Source organism: Diceros bicornis, chromosome 6 (assembly GCF_020826845.1).
Source record: "Diceros bicornis minor isolate mBicDic1 chromosome 6, mDicBic1.mat.cur, whole genome shotgun sequence".
Taxonomy (NCBI): domain Eukaryota; kingdom Metazoa; phylum Chordata; class Mammalia; order Perissodactyla; family Rhinocerotidae; genus Diceros; species Diceros bicornis.
The window spans coordinates 13,616,119-13,637,645 of NC_080745.1; the positions used below are offsets into that span (position 1 = coordinate 13,616,119).

The 21,527-nt window shown below is 36.0% G+C and overlaps 1 protein-coding gene across 2 annotated transcripts in view; it reads right to left on the bottom strand.

Moving 5' to 3' along the window:
* PARG (poly(ADP-ribose) glycohydrolase) overlaps positions 1-21,527 on the bottom strand; it is a 124,629-nt gene that overhangs the window by 46,480 nt on the left and 56,622 nt on the right. For both annotated transcript variants that reach the window (XM_058542866.1, XM_058542868.1), the window contains exons 8-11: positions 20,509-20,601; positions 15,863-16,020; positions 5,091-5,170; positions 1,265-1,325 (exon numbers count right to left, since the gene is read on the bottom strand). In XM_058542866.1, coding sequence (XP_058398849.1) covers positions 1,265-1,325; positions 5,091-5,170; positions 15,863-16,020; positions 20,509-20,601 — 392 coding nt within the window. The remainder of the gene's footprint in view (positions 1-1,264; positions 1,326-5,090; positions 5,171-15,862; positions 16,021-20,508; positions 20,602-21,527) is intronic.

Sequence of the window (21,527 nt, forward strand, 5' to 3'; positions counted from 1 at the left end):
AGACTTCTAGTGAACAGAAATATTAGATAATAACACAAGTGGCCGACAATGGGGCAGACTGATGTAAAATAGTGAATTTCCCATCTGAAGCTGTCTAGTCTCCATCTGTCACAGGTATTACAGAGTTGATTGATATTTTTAGTAGGCAGCTGGACCAGATGACTTCCTGGGGTCCCTTTCATCTCTAATATGACAGGCCTCCAAAACGCTGTACATGTTCTCTTCCTTTCTGGCTCAATTTTGTTTTTGTTTTTTTTTCTTCAGGTTGTTTAGTCTTTTATCCACTTCCCTCTATTAATAATCATCTCAGTCATGCAGTCAGTCTCCTAAAATAAGTTTGTTTTTTCTTTCACCTCACAAATAAATATCTTTGATGGATGAAAACACCATGGGAAAGCCACCTAAGCAGATATGCTTTCTCAAGTGAACTCCCTTAGCAGTGAGTCCCTTTCATCACTAATTCCAAACAAAACAACTATAAACTATGATAAAAATTATTAGAAGGTGAAAACGAGAGGCACTGGTTAACATGAATGTATACCTAAAATATGCACTTAGTATGTCTGATCATGTCCTCAGGTGCAATGAAAAAGTTGATCCATTCTTCTTTAAGTGCTCTAGACTAGGAAATGTGTTAACTATTTCAGGGCACTAAGGAACTCACAAATCTGAATGAACTCAAATTGGTTAATATCCCTCTCAGTATTTGCAGACAAATAATAAGAAAAAAACCCAGTAAATTAACAACTTCCATAAAATCTGCCAATAGTACACACAGACAGCCAAATTTCAAAATTCTTGTCACTCAGATAAATGCTAGGTAATTACTTTACATTTTAGTAAATTAATTTACTTATTAGTTTAATAAAAAAACTTTTCCCCATCTTGTCCTCCAGAAAGAAGAGCCATTAAATACAAACAGTAACAAAAAAAAAGGAGGGTAAGGAGGAACATTAAATACTGGTGTTCTGTTTTAATATTACTGTCTTCACACACAAAACTCCTTAATTCTAAATAGGACTTTGTTTCAGGCAAAGGACTAAGGCAAAGGAGTAGAAGTCAAAGAGTTGCAGACTTTGATTCAAAAGGCATGACCTTCTAACAATGGGAGCTATCAATGGATCATTTATAAGAAGAAACTCCCCAGCACTAGGGAAATTAAGAGGTTGGGAAACCATCTTTCGAGGGGCTGTAAAATAGAATCCTCTCATGGTAAACCAGTCTTTCTAATTCTAAAATCCAGGATTATTTTTATTATTATTACCTTTCCCACTCTGGAAAATCTTCAAGACTCTGTCTTGTAAATGTCACCAACCCAGTAGGTTCTACAAAAGCAATAAAAGAAACACACACCCAAAATAAGTTTGGATTTTGAAAAGATTATATATATTAAATAAAAAGGGGTCTAATAATGGCCGTAAAATTAATCAGGAAATACCAAGCCTAGTGTTGGAATACAACAGAAGACTAATTTAAAATAATATTATCCTTACAGTAGGAACTCTTTCTACAAAATAGTAAGCCCTCACTAAAACACAAAACTATATAAATAAAAGCACACCAGTAGGATTTGAGTGCTGGTACTTTTTGGTTAAGTTTTCTAAACTGAATATACTTAAAAAAATCATTGAAAAAAAAAGATGCATGATGGGTGTAGCTTATACAATAAAGACAAAACTGAATTTTAATCTGTAGACTTCTCAACGAAAAGCCTTAACCTCACATCTAAAGACTTGTGAATGTATACAGATTTATGTGTTTTATAATAAAATAAAATGTCTAAGATTAAAAAAGAAAATTGTCAGCATGCCCTTTGGAGTTGACAGAGCTAAATCCAGGGCTTAGACAATATGCAATTGCTCCACTTACAAGGCGCCTTAGCCAGAAGGAGGAATTACTGTGTTCTAAGAGGTTAGAGAAGAAAGATGACATAGTTTTCAAGAAGCAATAGATGTGACAGGATCAAAATGCAGTAAATTTTAGAGGCTAAGATCCTTTTTGTTAGATTTACTTTTTTTTTAACTAGTGGCAAAAGCAACAAATAAATCATCTGGCCAAAAGTAATTTGTTTGATTCAAATCAACGAACAAACTAAAAAGGCCAGGCCATTTCTGTTTTCTTCTGTTAAAAAAAAAAAAAAAGGCTCTTAAGTAAAGAGAGATATGTCAGGAACTATTAGTGGTAATGGTGGAGAGTCCCAATGAAAGCCTGGGAATCATTTCATTCCTCTGGATGACTTCACATTTCTCTGCTCTCAGTCACAAGCAGTAACAACTCAAAAATCATAAGGAGTAGTTATAGTAGAAAACAGAATTTTGTTAACATGAGTTATAAAATATTCTTTAGATGTCTTACTTTCTTTAAGACAAATGGACAGCATATTTAAAACTCACAAGTAATTTAGAGGTCAAACAATTCAAACACTAGAGAAGCAATTCTATTAATAGGAAACTAATGTCAGTATCATCATTCCATAACTTAGCAGAGAAGAACATTAAATGTCCTTCATATATAACTAGGAGAGACCAAGAGAAATTCATAAATGAATGCCGCTGGCAAAACAAGAGAAAAGGCAGAAGAAGATGGTTCTTTAGGTATAATTAATAACAAAAAACCTTGAGAGCATGCCTATCACCTTTCTTCCATAAAAAGGCACTTTTCACACCAGAAAAGGTTATTTTGGTTAATCAAATATTTCCCTTAACAAAATCACAATATATACTCCATATGAATCACCAATTTTTAAATACTCCATCTATAAGATACTTTATCTAAAACTATATTGAAAATAATTTAATTCAGAAAGCTCTTTAAAATCTTGCAGTCTCAAGATCTTCACTACAAATATAAAATATAGATATTTGACAACACTGAAAAGCTGGTCCTGATGGAATTATATTTTATCACTTCTCAAAAGCACACTTTTTCATGTATTAAATTTCTGAAACTGGGATACATCTTCCATAGTCAAAGGTATCTAGCCATTGTTATTGGTCTGGATTAAAGTCGAATTTTTCCAGGGAAGATGTGCATCTGCTTCTGCCATCATCTGGGAGCACCACCAACCTGAGATCAGTCTGAATTAGAGCCTCTGTTGCAGGCTTTTGTGGATCACACTGGTAATATGACTTCAGATCTTACACTTGAGGCTTGTGGTTCAAATTCTCAGGGGAGGTTTTTGTCTCCTCTCTACCCAGGGCCAAGAGTGACATTCGCAGTTTCTTTGTTGTCCTTTTTCTATATGGCCAGGTTAATTTCTCATTTATCCCTAGACTAACGGTACAGACCTCTGGTGTACCAGCTTTGTAAGAGAGGTCTCCTATGACTCCCCAACCTGAATGTTTTTTTCCTTCTTAGTGGTATATAACATAATGGCACATCTTACCATCAATGCTGTCCTAGATTTGATGAAATATGATACTTTAAATAGGTTTCTATAGTTTCTATTCAGCAGACTCCAGAATTTCTATATAAAGTAATCATTAAATTGCAAATGTCTTGTTTTCCACTTAGTACTTCCTCCTTAAGCCTAGAGCCTTACATCCTAAAAACCTATAGCATGTTTTACTATATTTCTACAAAGTACTAAATTACACGTACAGTGAAAAAGCCAGAAAATAAAATGTCTAATTACAACTTATTTTTTCAGCCTAATTCCTAATACTTACGATGGTTTATAAATTTCTAGTTGAAAAAACAGAATTTTAGCTTTTTCTCTCAAAGTATTTAAAATCCTAAAACTTATAAAGGCAAGTTAGCTTTTAGAGAAGACATATATGATTTGACCCCAAGGACAGAAATGTAAACTCTGAGTTACTTAGGTATAATAATGGAATTCATTCTATTTAGATTAAAATAGCAAAAAAGTTACTCATCTTTCTAACAAATTATTACAAATTCTAATTTGGTTTTATGTCTCATAAGCTCGAATGAGCCTTCATTTTCCTTAATATTTCATTCAGTACAGAGCACAAAACTAAAAACAGATTCCTAAGAAATAAATAACGCTCTATCAAAGCAGCATATGATTTTTTCCCTTAAATACCAAAATCCTGGTAATTGATTTCTTTCCAAAAATCTGAACATGTCCAATAGCAATACATTCAAAGGGAAAAAAATGCCAAGTATACTATAGTGTGAGATTACTTACTAAAGGAAGGATATGAGAAAAATGACCTTAAAATGATTCAATGATGTGTTTTAAGAAAATCCCACAATCTGGATGACCAGAACTGAAAAGAACTCATTTCACTTGACCAGAGTTGACCTGCTCCATTTAGCAAAAGCAAACTTTTGAGATGATCCGGTTTCCTTCATAATCAACTTGCAGGAAAGGCCACCCATTGATAATAGCTAACATTTATTAAGCACGTAACCTCTCATTTAATATTTATAACTACTCTATGAGGTAATTTATCATTATTCTTTTATTTTACAGATGAGGTAACTGAGGCTTAGAGATGTCAAGAAACTTGTCGGTGGTCAGTCACTCAGCTCCTAGGATAAGAGTGGCAATATCAATCTATTATTAGTTGGTCAAGACCAGCAGTAGTTAGACATTTACCACTATTGCCTCAGGTGCTACGATTAGCCTGTGGGAAAAGAAGATGGTGGAGGTCCAACAGAGGAAGACAGACACTGTTTCCTCTGTTTTATAAGAACTCTACGAAAGGTGTAAAGGGGGCACAAAAGAGAGCGATGGCTAGGAAGGCAATGAATTGGCTGATCTCTACAAATAAACTAATTTAATAGTCAATGCTTCTTTAAATAAGAACACCCAACATGTATTTCCTGGTCAACATACTTTCTTTTGAAAGTATTAATTTACTGTTTTTATTCATGAAAATCCATTAGGGTATGTTACATTGGTCTAATTTCAGAGTATATAAAACTCACACACATTCATAGCACATATTTATGTACATACATAACACATGCATAACATCTAGACTATAATATTGAATTATTATTGTTTCAATGTGGTTTTGGCGAAAAGGTGTACTTTGAACACAAAATGTTTTTGACCTGCCACTTGATCTGAACTGTCCACATCAGTGATAAAAATTATAGTAAGAATGAAAGGAATTTACTTTTCTCTGTGACTCTTCTAAAGTAGCAGAAGAGTGTTTTAAGCTTCTCTGGTTTCCTTGATGAACGTCCTTCAAACAATCTGAAAGAGACCAAAAATAAAAGAGGGTGAAGGATGATTTAAGATGCCTTAATGAATGATGCATAAAAAACTAAATCTATACTGCTACCAAGTAATAAAAGAAGTAATTCTTCCAGAAGGCAATTCTGTAATGACAGAGAACTGGATAACTGTTTGGATTGAAACGGCATCTGGAGAGGACTGAAACCAACTAAAACCAGGCTTCTTAAAAGTTGTTCAAGTCAGATGGCACTCTTGAACAACCAGGTTTCTCCAATCTATCTTCCTCCAGGGAGAAGGTACCATCTGGACCCCAAAGTCAATTAGGGCGGTGAGTTAATGCTCCATCGTTTTCCCAATGGCAAATACTATTTATAATTCATAATAGTCCTAGGTAGTTAAATGATTGAACAGAAAGGGTATCTGAAAAAAAAAATCCACATGATTGTTTGTGTCAGGGGGGTGGCAACAATGACAACGACTAGCAGGTATGACAAGATATTGGGGGACAGACCAATCTTTGGTAATTAAACAAATACACCCTTTGCATGGTAACCGAAACAGTGCCTACCCTATGACATCTAGTTTCCAGCAACCTGGACTTGCACTACTTAATTTAGTTTTCTTTGAAATGACGTGGCATTGTTATTGGTAACACATAATGCAATTTATCCTGAGGAAAGAAAAGCAGGGCTTTGGCAGCATATGACCTGAGTAAGTAGTTCACTAAAAGATTTCAAACACAAAAGAATGCTTTTGGGTACAAGATCTAGCTTTCCAAAGGCATTTAAAAATTATAGAGAAATTCTGTAGCTATAAATGATGAGGTATTATTCCTCTGCCTCTAGTCATATATTGTGGCTTTAAAACAAGAAACTCTTCAAGCAAAAATTCACTTTAATAAGAGCCAAAATGAGTAAAATTTTTCATGATTAGAAAAGCAAGCTTATATAACTATGCAGAGAGGGAAAAGTTAATTCCATGAGAAAATCCTATTGAGCAAGTGAAATGAATTAGGAAAAGGGAAGGAAATGCATATTTCAAATGATCCTGTTTTCAATGATCTGAAATGCTGTATTCAGGGCCAATTTCTGAGAAAACAATTTATATGAATACTTATTTCCTGAAAAGAATACTAATGTCAGAAAGTATTTTAACCAAATTTAAAACCTAATTCATTTTTAAAAATAGTTTAAGAGTGCCTGTGTGATAATTTTTACTCATCTAAAAGAACTTATTTTTCTAAAATGTTTATTACAAATACTCTTAAAATCCAGCTGCCTGCTGAAAGAAAGGATCTTTGAGAGTGCAGGTTTCAGTTTGGTTTCTTCTGCAATAAGTCAACCAGAACAGAGTTTGTTTAAATCAAAATGATAGTAAAAATGAAGAAGCCACTGGGCACTTTAATTAAACATCCTGTGTCAATAAATCTGATTTACTAAATGAATACCTTGGGATCCATTGCAAAATCCCTTTCTAGGTTTACTACTTAGTAGAGGGAAACAGTACAAATATAAAGGCAGCCACCACCTTTTCTTAGAGATGAACTGATGTACAATACAATTCAATTAACAGAAAAAAGTCCCTCTTCCATAGAACTGTTGCATAGTGAGGAAAAAATGGTTGTTGCCCTTAAGAAATAATTCCCCCAAACATAACAAGTGTCCCTAGCCTCTATATGTAGTCAGCTGTTTGAAAAATCACATAAAAGTTCACATATTTCATAACCATGATGACAAATTAACCTTAGGAGCCTCTCGGGACTACAGATTTATTACCCTAGTGATATGGACTTTCCTGGAAGATTATATGGCTGTTATTATCACCCACTACAAATGAGCACCACTGTTTATTTTGCAGGTCCAAACCTAATAGGTACAAATCAAGCAGAGTCTCAATGTACTCTGTTTATCCATTGCTCTAAGCCTAATTCCAAATCACTATGTAACCAAATATGCTTTCCCATCTTTCTGATGGAACAGGCAAGTGGTGGTGAGGGGTGAGGGGAAGGGAAAGGAAGCCGGTGAAGATGAAACAGGTTTAAAACCCTTGTGCCAATTCTCGACTTCCCTGTTGTGAAATTTTAAAGTACTAATACCAAATAAAATGAATTACCCTGGTGTGAAAGCAAGTGAAACTAACATAAAAATATAGCCAAACAGCATGAATGCAAGTCATCACAAGAGTGATATACTATCTGAGGGACAGCGTTTGAGAGGGAGGAAGAAGACAAGAACTGAGGATGGAGTCCGAGAAAGGAAGAGAGAGAAAGACAGAGCAGGGAAGATAGACAGAGGAGAAAGAGATTGACAGAAATGGGTTTGGAGACAGAGGGAGGGTATGAGACAGAAACTCACAGAGAAAAACTCAGAGAGACAAACACAGAAAGAGACAGAGACCCAGAGAGAATAATAATCAAGCACCACTCAATTTTCTAACTTCTTAACACCAATTTTTTTAAATTTAGATTTCCAAGTCCTGGGTACGTATATTTGAAGGCGTATTTTGAGTCAGCAGGCATGCATGTAGGGAAGACATTTTGGCAGGTACCTGAATGATAATTACCGATTATTAAAGAAAGCAAACAGAAAAAGTCAGTCAGGCAATCTCACTTTTGCTGTAAACAAAACTTTTCATTTTCAAGGAAATAAGTCAATCAAGGGTCAGATACTTATTAACTGCTGTTTTTCTTGACATACATATAAAGAGAAACATAGTTTAATACGATCTTTCCCTGCATGGAATATTGATAACATTACTGGAATTGGATTCTAGACACACACACACACACACACACTCCTCCATGTGATTTCAAGTTAAGAATTAATCCCATTAGTATACAGTAAATCAAACCCAAAGCACTATAACCTCGACTTTAAAATGGAAGCAAATGATCATCCGGAACCCAGCCAGAAAGTCATTCCTGGCTTTTCTGTGAAGCACCCTGCCATATGGCCCCAGCCACATTTTCAATCCAGGGAACAGGCAGATGTAAAAGCCTCCTGAGCTGACCACTGCTGCAACCCACAATTAATCTTTGACCATCAGTTTCTAAGCAATCTCAGAAGCATCAATGCTAATCATATTGGAAGCCTTTATATGAACGTTTAGGCCCAGAAAGGCAAGCAGGGGAAAAGGTCAGGGGTATTTAACATAACTAAGCAGGGCTGGAAGAACACAACAATAAATAAAAAAAGGAAGACTTATTCAATTTATTGACGTCAGCCTCCCACCACATACTCTTACCATTTCTCTTCTTCAATCAACTAGAAAGCCATAGCTCTTTTAAGACTAAATACACTCACACACACACAACTCCCAACTGCCAGAAACTAAAATCATAAATAGCAACTATGCAAAAAAGAAAACACAACAACAACAAAATGCTCCATAATCAGCTTAACAAATGGCTCATCAAATTAAGTACTTGATCTTTCAAAAGCCACATAAAAAAGGGGAACTTCTGGTTGTTTTCTATTTCTGGAACGCACTCAGAGCATTTTGCTCTTGAGAAAAAGTGAGACAATGAAAGAGCACTGGCTTGGAACAGAAGAAGGTGTTCAAGTCCCAGTTATGCCGATAAGTCATTTACTCTCACTGAACCTATTAGTATAGAACCTTCCCTACCTAGAAACTTCCATAGATAGAATCAAGGTGAGCCGTCAATAGACAGCATCAATGATCACATATAGTCGTCGTTCCTGTTGTTTGCTAGTTTAGCATACCATCTACCATACACCATCTCAGGGAGAGGCTAGTGCAGACACTCTGGCTTCTGAGATTCCCTAAAACAACTGTGGAGACTACCATAGGCTCTACCTGCCTTAATTAATTTTCAATGTTCTGGTGACCAAAAGAACATCTATCAGCCAGGAAGACAAGAGTATGCCCCATTTAAAATCTTCAACAGACCTACTTAAACTCTTATTTGGTGCAAATGCTATTGGGATACTGAGAGCTTAAATCCCTCATGGCCACTCTGGGCTGACAAATGGCTTTGTTTCATTTTACAAATCAAGAATTATTTCTAAGGCTAGTTCTAATTTCTGATAGCTATGAGGTAAGAAGTATTCATCCAGTTCATTCAAAGGGAGGCTGCATGGCGGAACGGTTAAGGGACACAACTTCTAAAGGCCAATTAAATCCTGAGTTTGAATCCCAATTATACGTTAACTTGGTGAAGTAATCTACCCTCTCTAAGCCTCCATCTCCTCATCTGAAAAATGAGAAAAACAAGAAAACCTAATTTATAAGATTGATGTGAGAATTAAGTAAAAAATAATAGCACAGTGATTGGTACATGGCAAGTATTTAATAAATATTAGCTATTGTTATTAAGAGAGATTCTCATGCAAAAAAAAATTTCAGATAATGCTGAGTAAGTGGAGGTACTTGGGCTGGAATAAGGCTTTACTTAATGCCCAGCAAAAAAATCAACACTCATTTACATAAAATGCTTACATTGTTCTAATCCATATTCCCTTCATTAAGAAAAATGGCTCAGCCTCAATTCCCATCAAGCCTAACATGCTGACACTCAGAGCCAACCAGCTCAGTCTTCAGGATAAATGACCATGCACAATGAAAAAGATAGAAGTGCCATTGCCAAGAAGTCCCAGCATTCCACGGTCAGTTTAACTGAAAAACAACGATGCTTTAAAACATATGTTAAAATTAATATAAATTCTGGTAACTGGTGCAGGAAATGATAAGTCACGGAAGCCAAGGCTTCCCAAGACTCCTTGACTTCTACCCGTCAGCCATCCTAAACCTGCGGTCCACTTTACCGCTGAGAAAAGAAGGCTGTCAGTGTGGCAGGTGCCCAGCCCTCTGAGGGTCCCGTGGACTTGTGCTTCTTTTACATACTGAATGGAAAAGGTGGGGTGAAGGGGAGGTAATGATGCTGTGTCTACGGGGCTATAACTAGGATGGAAGAAGCTACCCACACTAGTTTTTTAGGAAAGGCTCAAAAAATCTGTGGGATTCCACCCTCAAAATCAAATTACAAAAATCATACACTCTTTTCATTAACTTTATCTTCTGTTTCATTTCTGATGATTGCTTGTTCCTCCTCTTAAGTACCTATTTTCTTCTGATTATAAAAGTAATATATGCTCATTATAAAAAATTTGATAAATATAGAAAAAGATGAAGTAAAAGTGTTAAATGTGTTTATATCATCACTCAATGTAATCATATTTTTTTTTAATTTTTTGTTTATTGCAGTAACATTGGTTTATAACATTGTATAAATTTCAGGTGTACATCATTATACTTCTATTTCTGCATAGATTACATCATGTTCACCACCCAAATACTAATTACAACCCATCACCACACACATGTGCCAAATTATCCCTTTCGCCCTCCTCCCTCCCTGCTTCCCCTCTGGTAACCACCAATCCAATCTCTCTCTATGTGTTTGTTTATTGCTGTTATTATCTACTACTTAATGAAGGAAGTCATACGGTATTTGACCTTCTCCCTCTGTAATCATATTTTGATTCATTTTCTTGTCAGTCCATTTTCCATGCTCTTACATCTATATGTATGGATGTGAACACAGAAGTATACTAAGAGATACAGATATTTTAACATAATTGAGATCGCATTCTATATACAATTTTTTATTCCTCATTAAAACCTAAAATTGCTAATTCTAATCACGCTTAACCTTCTGCTCCTTTTCTTATGCTTCTTCTTGTTTTACTGACAGGGAATGTACATTTATAGTTATCCAGAGAGCCTTAAGCTTTTCTGAGGAAAGGGCTATAAACATCTAACCAAGATATAAGACTAAAGTCATCTGTGAAGAATTTAAATACTGAATTCTTAATGGGTGAAACAATGTCTTGAATTTGCTTTAAAATCTTCTAGAAAAAAAATGTGGGGCTGGATAGGTAAAAAAGAGCAAAAAAAAAAATACTGGTAAGTATTGAAGTTGGGTGATTAAAACACGGGTTCACTATACTGTTCTCATTTTTTACTGTTTGAAAATATCCATAATACCGTTTTTAAAAATAATTTTTTTTGAAGAGGCTTTGTAATACAACATTAACTTAGTACAAGAACGCACAGTTCTTATCCAAAAAATTAACAAGTCTACAATTCTTTGACTTAATTGTAATTGAGAAAGCTTGTAACTAAGACATCAAAGGTCTATCTTACGGACCATCAAGATAACATACACTAGCTGATTACTCATTCCACAGAAACAAACTGTAAGTGGCCACTGAAACACTAATTCTCCAACATTATTAATTAGAGCTACTTCTTACCAAAACCAAACACCAGAAAAACAACCCCCAAACCACTGTCTTCTGAATTCTGGATAGACATTTTATAATTTACAGCATCTCTGGCAGACCCTAGAGCTGAAAAACACTTATTCCAAATAAACAGAGAGGCTACTTACTCTTTGGAGAATCCTTCTTATTAATATAATACTCTTCATGGAAACAGATAATTATATTTCTACAAAATTAAATTTCCACTTCTTTACTTACTTACAAAATTTGACCATTTCCTTTTCTATATTAAAAAAGAAAACCTGTGAGAGTTGCATAGCCCTTAACTACTAGTGAGTCTACTTGTATAGTAGAGAAAGTTCTTGAATAATTTTTCAAATAAGCAAAAATAACATATTTAATAAACAGGTTCTTTACACAACTGCAATTGCAGATACCAATGTTATTTGTTTTCTCTCAATCCTACCCGAAATACTAAAGAAATCAAAGGTAAAAACTGTTTAATTATGTGTGGCATAAAAATAAAACATCTCCTAATTCCTAAGAGTAAGATGCAGTTTGAAAAGTAAAAGACAATACACTGAGAACAAGGAGTCTAAGTTACAGTCCTAGTACTCTGCCACTAACCAGTCACTTAACTTCTCAAATATCTCATCTGTAAAATTTATTTTCATTCATTTAACAAGAATTTATGAAGGCCTACAGTGCATGAGATTTTATGAAAACAACAAAGAACAGGACACATAAGATCTCTGTCTCACTGAAAGGATTAAACAAGCAATTATAACAAAGTAGGGTAGGCAGTACAGTAGGAAAAGTAGAGAAGACTAAAGGCACACGCCGGATGGTACAAACCTAGGAAGGACCCTGGAAGCCTCTCTTTGCCATCCCGCCAATCCTGTCCATCACCATCACACTGACTTGCTCTTCAAATGTCTTCACACCTCCACCCCCACCACTACATTACCCCAGCTACCATCTTCTCTTTCCTGATACATTACAATAGCCTCCCCAACTTGGTAAACTCGTACTCTGGCCCCTCTCCACGTGGTTCCCACATTGTAGTCAGAACAAACTTCTGAAAATGTAAATCTGAGCAAGTGTACCAGCTTCCCCCCTCCCTGCCCAATATCAATTCTTTTAATGACTTCCTCCTATTGCCTTAGGATGGCCTATGGGCCCCCACCTACTTTTGCAGATTTTCTTCTTTCTTCCTGTGCAGCAGCCACACTGGTCTTCTCTCAGTCCCTGGACAAGTCGTGCCCTTCTCTCCACAGTGCCTTTGTACATGCTGTTTCCCTTGCCTAGAATGCAATCACTTCTCCTTTCCTCCTTGGTAAAAACTCCTACCTACCCTTATGTACTTAGTTCAAAACTTATTTTCTCAAGGAAGGTTTCCTTTATTAAATTATATCCTTTTCTAATAGAGTGTCAAAATGCTGTGTACCTTTCCTCTATACAACAGCGGTACATATAGGCTTTCATGGGAAACCAGAGGAGTAGCAAACCTTCCTGGCAGGATCAGAGCTATCAGAAAACAGTGGTATGTGAAATGAGGCTTGAAGGAGGAATAAAAGCCACATGGAGGAGAAAAAGGCACAGAAGTCAGAAACTGGTTTGTCCTTTCTCTTGTACCCCAAGGCACTTAATGCACTGTGGAGAATATTGCAATTGCTCACTGTATATTTGAACTAAACTGACTAAATACTATTCTCTTAAAATAAGCTTAGCTAATGTACCGATCTGGAAAAAAGAGGTTAAAAACATGCACCTTACAACTGGTATTTACACGACCAAAGAGGATATGATATAAAATAGATACTATCTTGCCGGGATTTTAAAGAAATTCTCTTACAGAGATGACATTATTTTTTATTATTTGTTACCCCACTCCTACTTAGAGTTGATAACAGAGAGGAACCATAAATAATAACAAAGATTTTCATTGATATTTTAATGTTTGAGAGCCTTAAAAATATAACCCAAGAATTATTACAGTCTAAAAGTAGTCTTATATTCAAATCATCTGCTATGCTTCGTTTACCAAACAAATAAATAAAATAAAACACAATAAATGTACTGAAGTGTCTTGGTTGTAATAAAAATTTATATTAGGTACTAACCAGCTGAATTCTAGAATTTTTCTCATCTTAAGAGAGAGAAGCATTCCAAATTGCAAGAGGCTAAAAATAACGCCTTTGGGGCTAACATTCTGTGTCACTGCAGAGAACTATGGATTTATTTCTCCACTGAGGGAGTTGTCAGAAATGCTGCCCATATAAAGTCAGTGGCATTTGAAACAATGACAGTCTAGTAGCAATGAGCACACCGATCCCCCAGATCTTGGTCTCTAAATACCATTCTCCAATAAAATGAACCAAGGTTCCTTGGAAAAATGGTTGATTCCAGAGTTGGGTCAGGGAAAATATAAGATGGGCTTGAAACATCTTTCACTTTCGTTAGAAAACACTCAAAATAAAGGTTGGGGGCTTGATAAAAGAACACAGAAGCCAACCTGAAGGAGCCCTAATGCCAAAGCTAGAATAATTTGAGCAGCAAAATAAATAGTGACAGTGTTAAATTTTAACTCATAGAATAAAATAAATATCCATAAGTCTATCCTGATATAAAAAAAATGAGATGGGATAGCTCCTCCTTACAATCCAATTAATAAATGTGGAAGGAAAGAGGGAAATAGAAAAATCACAATAGGTAAATACTACCGTAATAATTTTTGCAGACAAGATCCACCAATGGATACTAAAATTAGTGGGGGGAAATGTGAAGCAAAATATGTGCATAGCGTCAACATATCTCCCCCAAGATATTTACTAATCCCAAAGGAAAAGACAGAAACTGTACAGTGGAAAAAGCCAGCAGACATCATCTTACTTAGCCAGGTGATCACCAGTAATAAGACATATCGACATCATGAGCCCACTGATATGATGCACCAAGAAGGACACAACATCAGTTCTGTGGTATTTCTGCCAAAAATGCAGAAATTCCATTTGTGAAAAAATGTCAGCCAAACTCAGACTGAGTAACATTCTATAACTGATGAGTAGTCTTCAAAAGTGTCAGTCATGAAAGAAAAGGAAAAACTAAGGAACTGGGGTGGAGGAAACTAGGAAAACTAAATGCAATGTGGGATACTGGGAGAATCCTGGAACAGAAAAAAACAGTAAAAAAATTGGTGGAAATCAAATCAGCTCTATAGTTCAGTCAATAGTGTTATACCAATGTTAACTTCCTGGTTTTGATAATTTTACCATGGCGACATAGTATGGTTACATAGTAATGTGAACATAAGGCCAGTTGTATAAAGGAATTCCAGGTACTATTTTTGCAACTTTTCAATACATCTAAAATTAATTCAAAATAAAATGTTTTCAAAGAAACAACATTAAAAAGGTAAACTAATATAAGTGGCAGTACTGTACCATTCAACTTTGAAGACAAAAACAAAATGGCAAACAAAAGTGTGACTTTGCTCCATGATTGCACCTCCTACTCTGCATCCCACCCAGAGAGGCAGGAGATGGGGATTAGAGTAAGGTAGCATAGGAGGACATTATACCCAACCTACTGGGAAAGAGGAGCATATATTATAACAATTTTCTGAAGGCCCACTCTTGACACTAGGGAAGAAAACTCACATTCCACTCACAGTGGCTATAAAGATAATTCTCAGGTGAAAAAAGAAAGAAAGAAAGAGAGGTTTGGGAGGGGGGAGTGGGAGGGAGAAAAAAGTGATATTCATTTGCCAAGATTTTACAATGTTTTTGTTTGTGTAGATGACAGAGAGAGTAATCATTTGGGAAAATGGCTAGAATCTGAAACTTTATCAATATCTTCACAATGTATTATATTACTTTAGTCAAATAATTTAAACATTCTTTTATCTTCTTTTTAAAATATTACATTGATAAATTAGTCATGTCTATAAAAAGTCAAAGTTAACTTTCACCATTGCTTTTCACATTAACGAGTATATTTTTCAAGTCTCATAAGATAGTCAGCCTTGTGACTTTAAACTCACACTTTACAGAAAGGAGGACTTGTACTTCAGCTTTAACATTATTTCAGCATACAAAGGATATAACGTACAATAAACCTTCCCATGAATAATCACACCTAACAAGTATAAAAAGTCCAGGGCACTCAGAGGACAATCTGACAGGGTAGAAAGAACATGGGCCTTGGAGTAAGAGAGACCTGAGATTAAATCTCAGCTCTGTGACTTACTGGCTCCTGGACCCTAAACAAGTTCTGCAACTTCTATGAACTTGAGTTATCTCTCCTGCAAAATAGCAAAAATATCACTTAACTCAGTGTATAATAAGGACTAAATTAGATAATTGTACATAAAATGTTCGGCCTATGGCTAATCACTCAATAATGTTATTAGTTCCTCCCACGCTTCTCTATTTCATTGTTAAAGAGGTATTCTCTGCAAACATACCGATTGAAGTTAATGTCCGGGTAACTAGAATACTCCGACTTCGTCTTAGCATTTCGCCGTGGAAATGTGCAGAAGAAAGCATTAGCTAAAAGACTAGCAATCTGTTCCTGCGACACTGTGATGGAATGATTCATCTTCTGTTTTAGGAGTGGTATTGGCTGACAGAGGAAACAAAAAATACAGACAAGATGAGCAATAATTAGTTTAGCAATTTCAAAAGCAGAGGCACCAAATTGCATTTGCTAAATTAAGGCAGGAATAATTTCAGGCCACTCTTGAATCCTTAAATCAGCAATACTGTGGAAGTCAAGGGCAGTTCATCAAGGATGATTGGAAAAATGTACCTGTTTGACAAACTGCAAATTTTTAATCAATAATAATGATAGTGAAGAGAACACAAAACATTACTTATTAGTGAAACACAAAATTGCTTTAGCAAGTAAGAACTAAAAACACATTATCCATGTAACGAAAATTAAAACAAAGGATGAAATAGAAAAATGCAACGTTGAGTTTAGCTATTATTGCATATGCTAAATTTTGTTCTCACTTATATTAAAGATGGTTGGACAGTGCAATTTTTCTATTTTAGTCCTAAACAAAATGATCTAAGGAAAATATTTCAATAAATAAATCTTTTCCTGCTAATTCTGAATCACAACTCACACTGACAATTTCTTTATGAGACCCAAATCCAATTTTATTAAAACAACCAATGAAACGTGTATACAGATTTATGCATAACTTGTAAGAAGAGAGGCACTTCCTACATAATCATTCCAAGTCAAGGAAGATGCAGGACATTTTTCCTTCAAATTTTTTATGTCTGAAATAGTTTCTAGTTATACCAAGCCCAAGTTCACTGACCTTTCATTTTTAGCATAATCCACAGGACCTGAGTATTGTGTTCAATGGGTTTTATTCTATTTTAAATGTTTAAACTATATGTTTTTAAAGACACGATGGTAAAGCCAAAGACCAGCTGCCAGTTTCCATATCAGTTTTTAAGTTTCAAAATGCTCCAATGTAATATTTAGAGGTGCATTTCCTTCTCCTTTCAATAAGACCCAGAACTAAGAATCCTGGATAATTGCATTAACCTCAAACCAGTATGCATAGAGAACTGTCCTGATCAAATCTCAGGAATCAACACTCAAAATGAAACTGAGGGAAGGCAGACGAGACAAATCAAAACTGCAGTGCTCTAACAATTAACTTTTTTATAAGTGACAGAAAATATACATCATTGCTAGAATAAGATAAGGTTAAACTTGCATTTCAACTATTTCCCTTGGGAAGATACAAAGGTAAACCAGTGAAATGTAAAGAATTTATTTTCACTATGGTATCCAAAATTCTCTCTCCTTTGAGGCCTTAGTGATCATCATTTCAAAGAAAGAGGAAATAGAGAGCTCATATTGATCTTCTTTTCGCATCCTATACATTTATTTACAATCCAGCAATGAGTTTAGAAAAGGTGACAATGAGTCAATGGCTTAAAGCAAACTGTTACTTGGTTTTAGTAAGAAAGGAGTTTTTTTTGTTTTGTTTTGTTTTTTTTTTGTTTTGTTTTTGTGAGTAGGACCAGCCCTGAGCTAACATCCAATGCCAATCCTCCTCTTTTTTGCTGAGGAAGACTGGCCCTGGGCTGACATCCATGCCCATCTTCCTCTACTTTATATGGGACGCCGCCACAGCATGGCCTAACAAGCGGTGCGTCGGTGCGCACCCGGGATCCGAACCGGCGAACCCCGGGCCGCCGCAGCGGAACGTGCGCACTTAACCGCCTGCGCCACCGGGCTGGCCCCAAGAAAGGAGTTTTTAACTACCATTTACCAAGTTATCCACAAAAATGATTTTAAAAATTAATGGTGATATTTTAGGTTTAATGAACTTCAAACACAAACATTTCTTGTCCTCCAAATAACCAAATAGCATAATTTTAAATAGAATAAATGATTTCTGGTCTCTTGGTGAGGAGAAATGCCTGAAAGCTCATACTTGGGGAAAACTAGAGGATGTAAATCTTAGCGTCAAGCACTCAGGCAGATAAAATAAAAGACTGGATAATATGAACCAAGATCTTTCAAAAAGTTCATGTCCAAAATTTGTTTCCTTTAATTTCCTTTTCATAAATCTGAATTTTACCTTTTGCTTTGGCCTAGAAAATGTTAATGAGATAAATCATTAAATAAGAATATACGCAATTTAACTTGCCAAAGATATATTTTGATATCAAATCGAAATGTTAACTTTCACAGCAGAGATTTACTTTTCAGTAGAGGACAGAGCACAGAATTAAAATGTTCTCCCCGTTAATACATTATGGATGAACAAAGCTGTTTTAAGCCAGGACAAAACATTGGGGAGCCATGAGTCTGATTTTGGTTCTACCAAGTGACTCGCTACAGCTTACAAATTTAAATGCTTTTGAATATACATCTCATTAAAAAAAAAATTAAAACCTCTCTCCTACGCACGAGGGGAAGAAAAGATTAAGTGATTCATACCTAAAGGCTATATATTGCCAATTACGAACTATATGTTGAATCAAAAAGCATTAACTAAGCACTATGTTAAACTCAAGGACACAAAGAGGATCTCCCTTCAGGGATTACAATCTAGTGGGAGGAGATATATATATAAAGACATAAATTACGAAATAATGTGCAGGTATGATTTGAGCGCTCCAGGAGGGATTAACTTTTGCTGGGAGAGGTAGGGAAGGCTTTGCAGGGGAAGTAAAACTTAGGCAGACCCTAAGAGGTAGTGAGAAATTTTACCAGGTAAGGGGAAAAGCAAGGAGGGAATGGGAAAAGAATGAGCATAAAACATAAGCAAGCAAATAACTTCCAACATAAACTAGAAGAGGAGTTTTAAAATATATTTTCCCTGCCCAAGAGAAAAACTTATTTCAGATACAATGCATTAATGAGGTGAAATAAAATTGGAAGTATCACAGTAAAATGCTAACAAGTATGGTACAATGAAAAACATTCAGTGGTTCTCAACTGAAGGTGGCATGGCCCTCAGGCATCTGGACACGTTTTCTCGTTGCCCCAATGACTGCTTCTGGTTTTGGTGGTATTTCAATGACAGATTGCAAGGTGTGGGACCATCCCACACATTCAGAAATTGTTCCACCCAAAATGTCCCTAGGGGCCCTATGGAGTAACAGTGTTAGCAGAAACCTGGATAGCATCCATGTGGCAAGGGGGCTGGCTCCAGAAATAAAAGGCAAAAGCAAATTCAAGCCACTGTTGTGAGAAACACAAACAACAAACCAACAACCTCTTACAGTGGTTTGAAAATATGTCCACAAACTCTTTGATACTCCTGGTTTGAAAATATGTCCACAAACTCTTTGATACTCCTCCCTTTAAGAGGTACAGTCTAATTATCTTCTCCTTGAGTGTGGGCTAGATTTAGTGACTAACTTCTAATGAATAAAAAAATAGTGGAAGTGACACTGGATGTCTTCAGAAACTATGGCAAAAAAAGGCACTGCCACTTCCTTGCTCTCTCCTTTGGGCTGCTTGTTTTGGGGAAGTTAGCAACCGTGTCATGAGGACACCCAATCAGCCTGTGGAGAGACGATGGCAAGAATTGAGGCCTTCTGGGCTGGCCACATGGCTTAGCGGTTAAGTGCGCGCGCTCCGCTACTGGCGGCCCGGATTCGGATCCCGGGCGCACACCGACGCACCGCTTCTCCGGCCATGCTGAGGCCGCGTCCCACATACAGCAACTAGAAGGATGTGCGACTATGACATACAACTATCTACTGGGGCTTTGGGGGACAAAAAAAAGGAGGAGGATTGGCAATAGATGTTAGCTCAGAGCCGGTATTCCTCAGCAAAAAGAGGAGGATTAGCATGGATGTTAGCTCATGGCTGATCTTCCTCACAAAAAAAAAAAAAAAAAAAAAAAAAGAAATTGAGGCCTTCTGCCAACAGCCATGTGAGTGAGCCAGCTTAGAAGTGGCTTCTCCAGTCTCAGTCAAACCTTCAGAGGACTGCAGCCCTGGCTGACATCCTGACTGCAACCACAAGAGAGATCCTGAGCCAGAACTACTCAGCTAAGCTGCTCCCGAATTCCTGATGGACAGAAACTGTGAGATGATAAATGTTTGTTGTTTTAAACCACTAAATTTTGAGATTATTTGTTACATAGAAATAAATAATTAATATACTCCAAACAAAATGAAATAATACCAGATTTATTCTTTTATTTTTAAAAGTTAAGAAATGAGCCCATTTGTGATACAATATATCACTTTGGGGGAGGCTTATAGTATTAAGCCATTTTGAAGATAAAATGTTCTAAATCTGTTAGTATGGTTTGAAATAACGACCACTTTCTTTTTAAGTTCGAGATTGTTTAAACAAAAAGAGACAAAGAAGTCTGAGTAAACAAACTTCAACAGTGTGAACTAAAGCTCAGAAATTGAATGCTGCATTTTTAATGTCCTTTTGCAGTGTTCTCTCTAGCCTCTAACCCTCTCCTTAGTATAGCAAAATCATCATACTCTTTGGCAAAAATAGTTTCCCTTCTCTCTCTTCTCTCTTTGACCTTGGCCATTAGAGTTTAAAGGAAATTCAACTGTGAGTCTCAAGACAGCTACTAAGGAAGAAGTTATTTCCACCAACCTGGGTGCAAATATTTGGCAGACACAGGGCAATTTTCACCATATCAGGTAAAATGGACTGATACAAATGTTGAGCTTCTGCTTCTTCAAGCACCTGAAAACCAATAAAATATGTTATCAGTGAATAATAACCAATGAACAAATGTTTTTTATGAAATTAAATTACATATATGCTTTTCATAGGATCCCATAATAAAGCACATTATCAGCATCATCAAACACACATAAAAGCACACGAACAGATGCACTAATTAACTTACAAGTTCATTTCCAAATGTATATAATTCACCTTAATGCCCTCTGAAAACAAATTAAGCATCCCGAGTATGAAATATCTCTCCTGTTAACATTCACAATTAATAAAACACTTGCAAATGAAAAACAGTACATTCTGCCCTTGGTTACATCAACCAAAAACTGCTAGGCCACCAAGGACTCTCTGAGAAGCCCGCAAGGACCCATCTAGCTTCAATAGTCTATAACTTAAAGAAATCACCATAACAGCCACACTAATTATTTCAGAGCATATTATGTGTGTCAAATCTAACCTACTGGGTAGTAAACAATGAGATTTCTGATGACCTTACAATTTTCCATTTCCAGGCACCCTTGGGAAGTTAAAACCACAATTCCCATATCATAATTTGAAGTACAACAAAGACAACATTCATGGCCATTTTTGTCTTTTATAATTTCCTCTCTCTACAAGGCTTTAGAAATTACTTTGGGTCTTTTAATCCAATGTCTCTCTAAACATTAGGGTTACTTCTTTAAAAGTATTGAAAATGAAAAGACTCTTAATTTAGAGATACTACATACACAGTCAGGATTAAAGTAAATCATTTATCTGAAACCACATTTGAACTAGAAGAGGTCTCAGTTATAATCCAGTCTGATCTTGTCATTATTACAGAGAAAAGAAAACTGAGCCCAAGGAGGTTCCCTGATCATCCCAGATTGAGAAGGTCAAGTAGCAACTAAATCAGAACTAGAACCCAAGTGTTGTGGCCTCTACTTCAC